This window comes from Myzus persicae, unplaced genomic scaffold (genome assembly GCF_001856785.1).
Source record: "Myzus persicae strain clone G006 unplaced genomic scaffold, MPER_G0061.0, whole genome shotgun sequence".
Taxonomy (NCBI): Eukaryota; Metazoa; Arthropoda; class Insecta; order Hemiptera; family Aphididae; genus Myzus; species Myzus persicae.
Window position 1 is genome coordinate 756,186 of NW_019104211.1, and position 14,436 is coordinate 770,621.

Genomic DNA, 14,436 nt, shown 5'->3' on the forward strand with positions numbered 1-14,436 from the left:
AGTTCAAAACGTCCTGAATATATCTACCTGCAGCCGGTGTCTATGAACAAATCACGCTAATTTAAATAAAAATCTCGACCCGGGGGCAAAACGTTAACCCTTTTATTATGTATACATCAGCGGCAGTATAGCTGCACGCCGCGTGTACCTATGTTTAATATACACTCGCGGTCTGAAAGAAACACACTGCACAACGTCGTCTCGTTCCAACGACCTTGGGACACGGCGGTAATGAAATTTTGGACGTACCGTAAACCGGACAACCTTGAGTGGTACTCGAGTGGTTGATCTCAGTGGGAGCGGCGGGCGCGAGGGAAATCAGAAGACGACTTTAGCAGCAGCACTATGAAAAAGGAATCTGAGTAAAAAAAAAAGGTTTCTTAAGTGCGATTGTTGCCGGTCACGATATCGCCGTACCACATAGATACGCCACTGTGTGCATACGTATACCTATCTACACCGCGTAATGCGTGTATAAGCAATCTTGAGAGGCGATTAGTACGCGTTCGTTAATTGACAGCTCGTAGTAGCGCTGTGGGTTGGTAAATACCTATAGATACCAGAAGAAGAATCTGTATACCCATCGTACACCATGTCTCTTCTTCCATAGTATAGAATCTATGGTTTTATAATATTAACAGTAGCTTATCATACATAATGCGGTATGTCTGTGTGCATCAAATTAACTCATAGACGGAAATCGTGGTGTGGTCGTGAGAGCTAGAGAGACTTCAGCTGAGAACATAATAACTCATAAAGTTTAAGCTACTCTCCCTGTTATGGTGATTGGTTAGATATCCTTAAAAATGCATAGGTAATCAGTTACCAAGGGTATCAGTCATTTATGATAAACGTATCTAATATTAGTAATTCTTGGTTAAATTTATTTTGAAACATTTCTCTAGTTCAAATATCCCGAAATATTTAAAACTGAAATTCAAATTTCAGTTCTCTGTAATGTGGACTCCAAACGTCGTATTGAATTAGTTTACTATGTTTTTCTACGTCCAAGCGAATATTAAAATTGCTATATTACATGTACAGCATGATTCAAACCAGCTGCAGCTTATATGGTACATTTAATAAATGATCAGAGTGGCTCAAAATAAGTGGAGGGTACGCCTCCCCCCCCCCCTTGACCACTACCTATAATATTATGAAGTGTACTAGTGCAGTGCATAAAATATATTAATATAATAGCATTTATACTAGGTATTAATATTTAATAGGTATTAATCAAATATAATATTAATAAATAGTATATCATTATGACATAATAACATATAGGTACATGTTTAATATAAAGCATTAATAAAGAGTGCATATGATGTCGTGGCAATTCCGTCCTTGGCGAGTGGAACATGTGGATTTGGTGTGTAATGTATATGTACGTGCAAAACAATTTGGCAGTCGGTCCCACCCCCGGAAATCTTACCAAATCTCTGCCAATATAAAGTATAATATGAGTTAATACATAACAAGAATGTCGTTTTCGGTCAGCCGGAAACCGCTAGCTACTGATAAATGATGATAATGATATGATAATATAGTATTATACCTACATATATTATACGTACCTATATCGCATTTTTACTTTCTTTTTACAGAGTTGATCACTTGGGGCAGGAAAATGGGCAAGCGGCTGGAGGGTCTGCGGAGAAGTGAGTCCCGCGACTCTCTGGACAGCCTGTCGTCCAGGGACAGTGCGACCAAACATCAGCCCGCTGTGTGGCCTCTGGGACAGCCTTCTTCCGGTGACAAATCGTCGTCGTCCACCCTGAAGGGGTTCTTCACGCGTATCGGATCCACCGGCATGCTGAGCTACTCTCGGCTGTACAGCAACAGCTTCCGAGACAAACTGCAGCAGTCCAGGAAGCACGCCGAGTGCCAACTGTACCGGAGCGTGTCCACCTCCCACCTAGCCACGTCCTACATGAAGGGTGATGACCCGGCCGACTGCCTGGACCGCGGCGAACCCCGGACGCTTGCCGCCACCGACCGTGGCGCCGAGATCGAGTCGCCCACGGAGCCGGGTTACGTGCCGCTGAAGACCAGGAGCTGCGACAATATATCCAAGCTGGGCACCTCCAAGAAGCCAAACTTCCCGTACGCGTTCCTCAGATCCAGGCTGTCAGTGCTGCCCGAGGAGAATGGTGGCGGCGGTGGCGGTGGTGGAGCCGGGGGTGGTGGCAGCGTTGCTGGCGGCCACCCGGCGGCTCGAGCGGCAGGTAGGCAGCGGAACAGCGTGGCAGAATCGGCGCACGAAATAGTGGTCACCGAGGAGCTGTTCAGGGAGATGGATAACGACAGGGAATACCGTCGCGTGTTCAGTAACATGAGTTCGTCCAACGAGTCGGGATACGATAGCGACGGTCCCGGTAGGACGCCTGACACGTATCACCACCATCATCATCATCACCACCACCATCACCAAAAGGCAGCTGACGAGGACAGCGGGTTCGGGGACACCAAATCACTGGCCACGGACAGCCTTAACGAGTTCGAGGAGCACTCGGAACCGCCGTCCAGGCGCCACAGTGACAAGGACTACAATGTTCCGTCTATGTGTCTGTTCTACAAGAAAAACCGAGAGATCAACGATCGCATAAGGTCGGACAGACAGTCGTCGAAGGACACGCCCAACTTCCACCGTCGGATGTTCATCAAGAACCGTTCGTCGCCGCCTAACAACACCGCCGCCGCCGACCACCTGTCATCGTTGCCTGCTGATCTCAACAACCTGCGATCCCGTATGCAAATGGTGCGGTTGCTCAAGTCACGGTACGAGGACGACATCGGCATTTACTTGAAAATGGTCGTCAAACACGTAGCGAATTACAACGAGACCAGGTTCGTCGTGATGAAGCTAGAACCAGGAAAAATAGCGTACAGGTATGAGAACTCGTCGACGCGAGAATGTCGACTCTGAACGACGTCGATTAGGTTTTTTACTATATTATTATTTATTTGTTTAATTATCTAGAGACGGCAGGATTAGAGTCAGCGACGAGATAATCAACGTCAATGGAAAATTGTTGCGCGGTATCACCGACATGTTCGAGGTAGAGAAAATACTGAATCACAGTTTTTCCATAGCCAACAAGTATTACGTGGACATCGTGCTGTCCAGATCCGAAACACCGGACTCGACCATAATGGCATTTGACCACAATCACGGTGCCGCCGAATCGTCCAAACAAAACGCGATCTCCGTCATCAATAGAGTGCTAGCCAACAAAATGAACAGTCACTCGTCAAAATCCCCGACTCCAAGCATGAGTACCGTGTACATGGTTGTGACCTTCTACAAGGGTACCGGCCATAAATCGTTGGGATTCAGCATCGTGGGCGGGTCCGATTCGCCGAAAGGCGAGATGGGAATATTTGTTAAGACCATATTCACAAGTGGCCAGGCCGCCGAAAACGGGTCGTTGATGGAAGGTACGTGTGTTATAGAATCGTGTGGTAAAAATATATTATGTAATATTCCGTAAATCAAAATATAAGAAAAGACCGGTAGAATTTAATGAAACATTTATTTTATTAATATAAAAAACTGTTCATATTTTAACTAAAAAACTAATTACGAACAATTATGTAATAGTATCACAAAGGGTCCTGTCCGTATAATATAAATGATAATAATAATAAATAAATAAATAAATAAATAAATAAATAAATACGAAATTTTAAGATTAACACAGATCGTATTGAAAACATTTACCTAGAGTAAAATGGCTTTGTAAATGGTTATAAAATGTAATAATAACCGATACACGACCGTACTATTATAGTCGTATATGATAGAAAATAAAAACGTTCAACACTTAATAAATAATAATAAAAAATTTATTTTTTTCTATAATATTTACCGATAGGTATATCTATAAATAATAGGTTATAAATAAATTCAACTGCCAACGGTCAAAGTTCGTATAATAATAATATATTATGTCGGGTTTAAGTGTTCAACAAGTGGTAAATCTACCGCCGTATACTGGCGAAGAGACTCGTTTTAGACTCCATATTAATATGAATGCGTATAATATAAAGTATATGGTTTTAAACACAATATGAAAGAAAACTGTTTCATATCTAACAATAACATGAAAAGGAACGATAGGTCAGGTGAAGCTATGAGTGTAGGTGGGAGGGACCGAGGGGGGAAGAAAGATTATACGAGAGTGAACACGAGGAATTCGAAATCGTGAAAGCACTCGTCAACCCCCACACAATCCCGAGTCACCGTCACGGGTTTACAGGGTGTTCCACAAATGTCGGACAGTCTTACGTTGATTTAATATGTATTAGATTTCTGCGATTCATCCTATAAACAGTAGTTGGTGAGCAGTGCTCCTGACACATTCCACTTGAATGATGCGATGATAATAATATATATTAATAAACACCTCTTGTTGTTTTTTTTTTTTTTGCAGGTGACGAGATACTGTCTGTGAACGGCGAATCTGTCAACGGAATGACGCATGCGCTGGCCATAAACTGTTTTAAAAAAGTGCGTCAGGGCCCGCTGGAGATAAAAGTATGCCGTAGAAAAATAATTACAGACACCTGTGGACCCAAGTGAGTTGCGCGACCGACTTCCATTAGTTTGTTACGCATGTGAAAACCGAATGACATTAATATTGTTGTACGGCTGACCAATATTAGTTTTAAATATGATATTTTGTATATTAGAACTCTTCGAAGTGCCGTGTTAATATGGAGGAGGTTGGGACAGAAATGGCTTTAAGCGATAGGATATTTTTGTAAAGTGCAAAAATGTTTATAGAGGTTGTTTTTGTTGTTGCTTTTTCCTGTATGTTGTACGAAATTATTAGAAAACAGGATTCTACAAAAAAAAGGTTTAAATATTACAATATAGCAGCTATGAATAAAATATTTAAAAATAGTACAATGTGTGGATGGATAAGAGAATATGGATAAAAGACGGAATCATACAATTTGCCTTCCCTATGTGAACATTTGTTAACACAATGTATTGCAGAGCATGCTAAACATGATATAAATAGGTATATACATCATATATTATATTATGTACTAGTAGATTGTATATAAACCGCCAGTAGAGCTTAATCCACGAACAAATTTTGCATAATATGTGGCAGTGTAACACTGAAAATAATTATTTAAATACAAGTGCAAGAGCAATTAATTATGTGGCGTTGTGTAGCGGGAAATTTTTCTAAATAAGTGTCTATAGTTGGGAATATGTTGGTTTTAAAATTTTGTATTACTCTACTGCAGCCTACAGAACATTTTCTCAAACAAAACTAACTAATAATTTTTGTGAAAGGTCTTAAGCTGTTCAGGCACTTAGAGCCTCAATTATTTGTTGTGTGACAAATATAATAGCATGTAAGTACGTGATGTCTGATGACTAATTCCGTTTTTGTTTTTCTTTCCAGCAACAATCGCAGTTTCAACAACAGCATGATAACGGTGGCGACGACGACGACAACTACTCAGACCTTTTGAAGACCAAGCGCGTGTTTTCGTTATTATTATTAAAATTTTTGTGTATATACCTATATATTAAAATATTATATATTATAATGTCACGACTTTACGTGACAAATTGTAATCTAATATATTACATTGTACCTGTATATACATATTATATATTATATATATATTATGTAGTTTCTGATATTTGTACGTGTGCGTTTCGTATATATATGAATTGTAACCATATTATTCGTCAAATAGGTAGGTACTTAGGCGGACTTATCGAATACAATTCAAAACCAAAACATAGTGGAAGTATAGAACAAAAAACTCAAAATTTAAAATTTAAACACAAAAAAAATCAAATATTTTGGTAGCATTATTATAATTATTAGACTAGAACGTCTTCTAATGTCAGTTAGTAAATAGTAGGTAATCTATTTTAGTGCCAGTTTTGATAAATCAGAAAAGTATTTAAGTTTCTGCAGCAGTTAATTCGAAAATATGTGAAGAGTAGCATGAGTACCTTTCCATTTATTACAAAATATGTAATCAAGACCTTATCCTATACAGGTAATAAAAAAAAATTGTATAGTTAGTGCTTAGTGACTAGTGAAGATTAATAATAATTGTGATAGAATATCAATCAATCTATCTCACATTCAACCACCCAACTGACCATGTACCACAGACTGCACAGAGTCCAGAGAGTCCTAAGTTTTTAAAGGATTTACAATTTTAATGATTAAACTTATTTATTGAGTATGTAATCAATATTTCTTACAAATATTTTAAGTATAGGTACACAACTTCATGAGTTAAATAAACCATGACTTATGTTTTATCAACTATAAATTAATATTTTGTATTAGTGTAGCTGATGATGTACACAAAATATATTTTTTTTAAACTGTAAGTTACTATTGTTCTTAAAATTGTGCGCAATAATGAGTTGTATTGTACAGGTATTAGGTACCCATGTGAATGTGCTCAAAGTATGGCTCAAACTATGGCCCGCATAAGAATTATCTACTACTATAATATTTCTACGAGTAACCAGACCTGAGAACAATGGGAAGTACGAAAGCATGTTTTTGCGGTCGAATTTTGCTAACAGAACGGCCTCTTAATATTACTATTATTCGTTCGTCCGTGGTCCGTCCGAAATATGTAATAGATCATCGTTCAAAATAGTGTAGGTATAGGTAAACGATGAACCAAAGAGTTGGGCGTACAAGTCGAAGGGAAATACACACGTAATATTGTGAATAGTTGCGTGCCTAACATGCCGACGTCGATTATTGGTATTTTTTTTATTCGTCGATATTCGTACACGTCACAACTTATTTACCCGCAATCGTCTCAGTAGTCGGCGTAGGTACGTTTGAAAATTAAATCAAGTGAGTACTTACATTATATAACAGTTTTAATTAAATGCGTATAGGGATAATATGTAATGCATGTTATATTCACTTACAACACGCGCACACACCCACACACACACACACACACACACACACACACACATCTAAGATAATGCATACAAGTGCATACATTATTATAATGTATAAGCCTATTGTATTTTATACGGAGACGAGTTGCCGGTTTTATTTTCGTTCTCAAATTAGTTATAGGCAGGTATAGACAGTCTCATTGTTTTATTATATTATAATAATATACCTATGAGATCAATCCGGATTTCGCACGATCGGTATCTCGCTATTCATTAGATGGAAACACGACGCAAGCATCTTAACGATGTGACTTCATATAATTGCATTTATACGTAGGTACATGTGTATGGTATAGGTATGTATTATGCGTCTCCGGAAGCCGTCGCTAATTGTCTGGGTACATCTTGTCGAAAAAAATAATGAATAAATAACAGCAACGCGCAGTGGTCGTCGACGTTCGTCGTAATTTCCTCGTATGCAAATTTAATATACTTCGCTTCTGCTGTCCGTTGGGATTTACATGGTCGTAAGCTCGAATTAGGTAGGTATATACTATTACTGTACGACAGTAGGTACTCAGAGGCTGAGTTATCGAAATTTCGCTAAATATTATATATATTTTTTAAACTACGTAATGCGACCTTTTTATTGCCTGGTATTGACCGGCCGAATTATCATTCACTCGTTCTAATTTCCAATAGTTTTGTCTTCTTCTTATCCATAATTTTCTTTACTAAATTCTCATTAAGTATTTTGATTTTCAAATAAATAATTCACATTATAAATAAATATTTTTAATATACTTTATATATTTATATTGTATACACCTATGCTTGATCATTTAAATGTTGAAATGTATACAAACAATAGTACAATACAGTATACTCTGTACAATAGTATAATAATATGTTCAAATTTATGACAAAAATAAATTGGTTTAACACTTAAGCGCTAGTATATGTTAAAACTTATAACAACAGTTTTCAAATTTCAAAAGTTAAGGTGTCAATGCAGATTAATTATAATTTTTAAAAATTATACAATTTTATAAAATTTTATAATTAAAACTAAACAATTTATTTAAACCTTATTTTACTTATGTCAAAGATACGAATTAAAAATTAGGAAGTCACTTGCACGCAAAAGCGAGAGGAATAGTAGGTTATACTTAGTATATCATCAACACTTGTACGATATACCTACTAATGGTTAAAACTTACAAATTATAAACGTTTAGAGAATATATTACTAATATTAGAAACATCGTACAAATTTTTTTTTATAAAAGAAAATGATTGTTATTTTAGATTCAGAGCGGAGCGATAAATATGAGCGATATATACTCATATTATTATTTATTATAATATAAGTGTGTATCTTACACAATGAACGTAATGTACTAAATATAAAAAATATGTTGTTACCAAGCACTTGTATATATAGTTAAATTAGCATCATGATAATGATTACATCGGGAAGATTGACATTCCCACAAACGTAAAATGTCGCTTTGTCACTGAAGATAATCCCTGAACAGAAATATTTATCGATCTCTAATACGCTTAGAAGGTGGCTGTGAACTCCGAGATGACCATCCCCGAGTGGCGAGTCTTATCTCCTCGTCGAAATTCTGGTGCGCTAACTGCAGAAAATATGGTCTCGAAACCACAGGTACCTGAAAAGAATCTCTAAGCATAACTAACTGTCACTCCCGGCGGAGTCACATTAAGTTACTCAGTGTGGCTTCTTTTTTCGGGTTCAAAGTGGTGTGTCGTGTGTATTCAACAACCACCAATATGAAAAATGAAAATATCTCAAAATTTGGAAGAATTTACCTTGAGAATAGTTGCTGTATTTCTTAAACAAAACTGTCACTACAGCGCTATACCGATATTTTGGAGAGGGTTTGGGATATGGGTTGTATAGTTATGACTTGTGAGTTGAAGTTTTTACAATAATCACATCTTTGGACTTTAAGGCTCAGATATTAATTTTGTTACACCCTGAATATTATTATTATTATGAGACTAATAACTATTAAAAACAATAAAAAAAAATCTTGAAGTATTCTCTCCTGTTCTTTGGAAAACGTATCCCAAGTCTTCCAAGTCAATGTTGAGTAGTTGGGTACAGCTCACTACCACAATCATTTCGACCATCTATCGTGAGTATATAGCAGTATAGGTACACGTCTTAATAGTATTTGTGTCCACGTTACAAACGCAATACGCCATTAATGAAATTAGTTCCATGAAATTTATATAAATACATATATTGATCAGTGCCGGATCTTCTTCGATCAATTTAATAGGTACTTACCACGGTTGTAAGCAGAACCGTCGTTAAGTTATTAGAGCTCGATTAAGCATGAAGCCAATATTATAAAAGAATCCAATTAGTAATTACTAATGGGGAAGTTCTCAATAGGGAAATTTGTCTTTCTAGTTTCTGCAAAAGTGTTCTTATTTAATAATTAATTCATATCTGCGCAAATAAATAATAATGGAAACACAATATTGTTATATTTAAAATATATGTGCTACGTTTAGAGTAGTTGTCAATATTATTGTCAACGCTGCAATGACAAAACATTTTAAACAATTTGTCATACAATTGCAAGAGACATTATTACATCAAAAAAATTTTTTTGTTATGAATTAAGACACACAAGATACTCATATTTCAGAATAAATTAGTATGAAGCTTAATATACAATATAGTTTTAACTTTTAAACAAAAATTGTTTTATTCCTTCACAAAATCGTTGTATAAAAATATATTTATAGGTAAAAGTACTCATTTCTTTGGGGTAGGTTTTTAAAACCAAGCAATACAAAATGTCACTTCCTTAGAATACAATAATATTTTTAATATATTCATATAGTTGCATAACTCTAATTAGATTTCCTTATTATGTAATTTATTTATTATTTCATCAAACAAAAAACTCGAAAAATAAGCATTTATTCGGTTATTTCATAAATTTGATTCACGAAATATTATATAATTCCATTATGCTAAAAAAACTTTATGATGAAAAAACAAGACATCAAAATGTTTTTTAAGTTTTGAATTGAATGTAAATAATTATATAAAAAATACTAAATGGAATTGAAGTAGGTAATGCAATATTTAAACAATAAAGTGTAAGCGTATAAACGTAAACGCATGAGCCATTGTCTGAATTATTATTCCGATATTAAATATAATAAGGAAAACAAATTATTCGTTCTTATAAATCTTAAAACTTGAAATAAAATATTATTTTAATTTCAAATTAAAGTGTACCTACATATATACTTATTTTAGAAATGATTTTAATTACAATCTGTTATAAATACTAACTATGGGATATCTGTCCTAACTAATAACTATTAACTATATATTTTATATTTATTTAAATATAAATAGCTCAACAGCTATTTTTAATTCTATTTGAATTTATCGAGTGGAAATAATAGCTAATCAATATAAGCTACTATGAATTATGATGTTCACTAAAATATGCAAATTGATATAGGTACCTACTACGATTCTAAGAAAACAAATTATTTTCTAAATTAATCTTTTTTGTAAATATTCAGTAAGAATGCCACGCAATTTGTAAACAAATTTGCAGATTAAATTTGTTCATTAAATAAAAATAGTCAAGCTTAAACGTAAGGATATTATTATTTTGTTGTATTATATATTTATTATATATTTATTTATATGGCGTAGCCGCGTAGGTCGTTACAGGTAGGAATGCCAAAAAATAAATTAACTTTTTTAAATAAAATAATCTTTTTTCCAGTTTACTTGCAAAATTCACAAAAATATAATCACTGTCTATTTTACAGCTATATTATATACATTGGTTTACTTATTACAAAAACACATTAACATATTATTTAATATTACAGTTAAATAAATTACATAATTTATAATACAACAAGATCGATGTTTTGGTAAGAATTCAATTTCGTCGAACAATGCTATGCCAATTATAAAAAAAATCAAAGGATACGTATAAATTATGTATGTGTACTTGGATAGATTTAAAGGAGGGGAGTTCTGCAGGTCGAGCGAAAAATATGTTGTAACTTCTTATACTTTTGGCTAGGGATGTAAAAAGTCTCACGTTTTGGCTAAAGGCGATCCAAGCATATAAAAAAATATCGTATGATATTGCTGTAAAATATACATTACATTCGATTTTTTTTAATAGAAGAGGCAGTACAGGTAATAGCAATTGACAAAATATATAAGGACTTAGGTAGGCACATACTAAAATTTTTATTTCAAGCGATCAGAACAATAAAATTGATCTTTATTCTTTAGTATATCGATTTATATAAAATAATAAAACCAAACAGATGCAGTTTGAGCAGTTAGTTTGAAATTAATAAAATGATTAAAACACGATATTGGAACAAATACTACTCTATAGGTAGGTAGGTAGGTACGGCAGTCGACAATTTAGTGAAAAAGTAAAAATCTTGATAAGATATTTAATCGACCTAACCTTGAGAGGGTGAATCATTTTCATGACATCGAAAGTGCAGAAATAATAATATTGGACTCAACGCACCTGGTTATTTAGCACGAACTGCGAAGGGATTTGTAATTTTTGAAACAGAAAAATAGTATTCAGTTGACAAGTTGACGTCTCGTTTTAAGGGTACCTACCTATCCAAACAAAAAAAAAAGTCTTAAGATCAGCATAACGAAAAATGTATTGAATTCGGAAAGTTATAAGGACGGCCGTTCGAACTTTATAAATTTAACTTAAAATAATAGGTATACAATATATATACTGACTTTATAATGTGAAGCAAATAAACGATTCATCTATATTATTTATTAAATCACTATTCGCGACGATTGATGCGAGGCGGATTACGAGTCTTCCATAGGCGTACATTTGGGGAGACTTTGACACTTCATCCGAAATATTTCTTAGCTTAACTTCGTATAGGCGCCTATGTAAATACGCGTTCATTTATATTTCTACCCCTCCTCCTCCTTCCCAAATAATTGTAACCATGTATTTACGCTTATGGAGTTTTCATACCTTCTATTAAAATATAGTTGTAGCGTTTTGCTACTCGAAAACCTATACTGCTGCAGTCGTTGTTATGACACAACGGTAGTGACGAGAGCTAGTGACAGCAACAGGGCTGCAGTCCACCGCCAACACTGCACCAGCGGCGCCGAAGAATTCGGAGTCGTCGGTGGGGGCGTAGTGGCGACAGTGGTGACGTTCGTCACTCCATAGCCTAGTGGACTGGCGATCTTCATCAACGCCCCTGATTCGGTGGTGGCCGTCGGGAATGTTGTGGCATCGGTGGCTGTAACGACCGTGGTCACGGACGTGGACGGCCGGACCACCGAGGTCGTGGTAGAGTAGACGGCCTTTGCGTCGGCAGCGGTAATGGCGGCAGTAGTGGTGGTAGCGGCGGTGGTGTTGGTGACGGGTTCTTCCGTGACGGTGGCGGCAGGCACCTGTACGGTGATGGTGGCAGCGGGCACCACTGTGCTGGCGTCCACGCGTGGTGCAACAGTCGTCTCCGGTTTCGGCGAATAGCGGCCACTGGGCATCTGCAGGGCGTCCGCGGTGGTCGAATCGTAATCGTCGTACTCGTAATCACCAGCTGCCGCGGCCGTCGCGTTCCACGCGGCCACCTCCTGGGTCATGTACACCGTGTCGTCGGCCGGCTCTGTGGCCGTCTCGCCGCCCTCAAAGGTGGTGGCGCGTGCCGCCGCGACGGAAACCGCTGCAATGACGGCGGCGACGATGACAACGGCGGATGCGGCGGTCGTCCTCAGACGGTAACGATCACTTCCTCGGCATCGGCGCCGCACGTCGGCCGTCATGATCGTTGGAACGGTGAGCGGCGATCGAATGCAGTAGGTCGCGGTAGCTGCAGAGGCCGGAGTTGTGTACAACTGCAGCACAGTATTACGACAGCGGTGAAAAATAACGATGTTATAATTTTACAACGACAATAAAACGATGAGATAATAATATAATATAACGATACCTATTGGTTGATACCAATAAAGCATAATGACGACGACGGTGATTTGGTTACCTATACATGTGTCGATCGACCCCGCCGCCGCGTTTATTTTTATAACTCATTTTGCCCGGCGCGGACTGAGCCACCGCTGAACAACCTCGTTGAATGCCAAGTCTGTTTTCGCGAAACTAATTACGCTTTTCGCACAGCCCGTTCGTAGTCATCGTGCCTAATAATATTACTAAACAGTGTTGCGGTGATAGAAACGATAACACATGGGCCGTAGGTAGGTACGTATAATAATAATTAATTATGCGTGTATTGTATGTGCCAGCCGCCAGGGACAGCCGCGGCGAACAAAAACTTTCGTGTCGACCTTACAAAAACAGTGACTTTTGTTTAACAATTATTACGCACCACAACAGCATTAATAATTGTCAAATAATTCTAACTGTTGTGCTTAGTATAAATATTGATACATACGACGGTCGTCGTCACCGATTATAATTACAAATTTCATAATTCTATTTTACAAATAAAATATCTTAACAATAATACTTATTAGTTATATCGATATAATTATTAACAATATTGGTTGTATAAATTATATATTTATGTATGCATTTAGGAGTCAGAAGTATTTGGATTAAAAATACTTAGAAAATGTATAATCACCCAACTACACGATATTTCCGTAAGAATATCAAAAATTGATCTATTTTTATTTTTATTTATAGGGAAGAACCTATTCAAAAAATTAAAAATGCGTACAAGTTGAAAAAAAATCATTTATAGATTATCAGTCTGGTTTATGTGCTTGGGTGGATACAATTGACGAGTTAATCATAAAAAGTTAAGTTTACAATAAAATGAATAACTATAGCATAAACCATAAAGTACAAGTATGTATAAGATATAACATTATAACCTCTATGAGTTAGTAGTTACTACGGGGATTGGCAATAGTTGGCGATCCGAATCTAGACGGTCGAGAAAAAATAAACGGATCACCAAATTGTATTTTTTCAAATCTTTTGTACCCCTTAGAAACTAATTTCCGACCCATGAGCTACTATAGGATCAGGCATATTTATCACCAATTATTATTTTTTGAAGGATGGGGAAGCAAGTGCCCCCTGCTCATAAAATTTGGGCCACTGCACAGAATCATTACAAAATATATATTATGTAGGCATAGGTTATTAGAATAATTTAAAAAACATACTTATATACGAACAATTATACAAAAAAAATTTTTAAAAATATGAAAATTTCTAGTGTGAAAGTATACCGTGTACTTAGCTAATTTTATTGTTGTTGATAATTGTATTTTTTATTGTTATTTTTACTTTATCAAAAATTCAGATCTCTATTATACGTACAAATGTGTAGTACCTATAAACAAACCGATATTGATATATTTGATACTTGGTATAACCAAAACAAGCCAAAATTGCACTAAAAAAAGTCATAAATTAAAAAGTTCATGTGAACTTACATGAACTGACAATAAA

The 14,436-nt window shown here is 36.1% G+C and overlaps 2 protein-coding genes across 3 annotated transcripts in view; one reads left to right on the forward strand and one right to left on the reverse strand.

Annotated features, from left to right (window-relative positions):
• The window catches only part of LOC111040058, a 51,223-nt gene extending 45,553 nt beyond the window's left edge, over positions 1 to 5,670 (forward strand). For both annotated transcript variants that reach the window (XM_022323776.1, XM_022323777.1), the window contains exons 3-6: positions 1,608 to 2,892; positions 2,984 to 3,441; positions 4,437 to 4,581; positions 5,427 to 5,670. In XM_022323776.1, the coding sequence (XP_022179468.1) occupies positions 1,608 to 2,892; positions 2,984 to 3,441; positions 4,437 to 4,581; positions 5,427 to 5,496 (1,958 nt within the window). In that variant the 3' untranslated portion in view covers positions 5,497 to 5,670. The remainder of the gene's footprint in view (positions 1 to 1,607; positions 2,893 to 2,983; positions 3,442 to 4,436; positions 4,582 to 5,426) is intronic.
• A 6,365-nt stretch (positions 5,671 to 12,035) lies between these two features.
• On the reverse strand, positions 12,036 to 12,776 carry LOC111040040. Its single transcript, XM_022323730.1, has one exon. The coding sequence runs from the start codon at positions 12,774 to 12,776 to the stop codon at positions 12,036 to 12,038; it is 741 nt and encodes a 246-aa protein (XP_022179422.1).
• Between the last annotated feature and the right edge of the window lie 1,660 nt (positions 12,777 to 14,436).

Excerpts from the sequence above, each read along its gene's own strand:
- LOC111040040 (XM_022323730.1), bottom strand. The coding sequence starts at position 12,776 with ATGACGGCCGACGTGCGGCGCCGATGCCGAGGAAGTGATCGTTACCGT.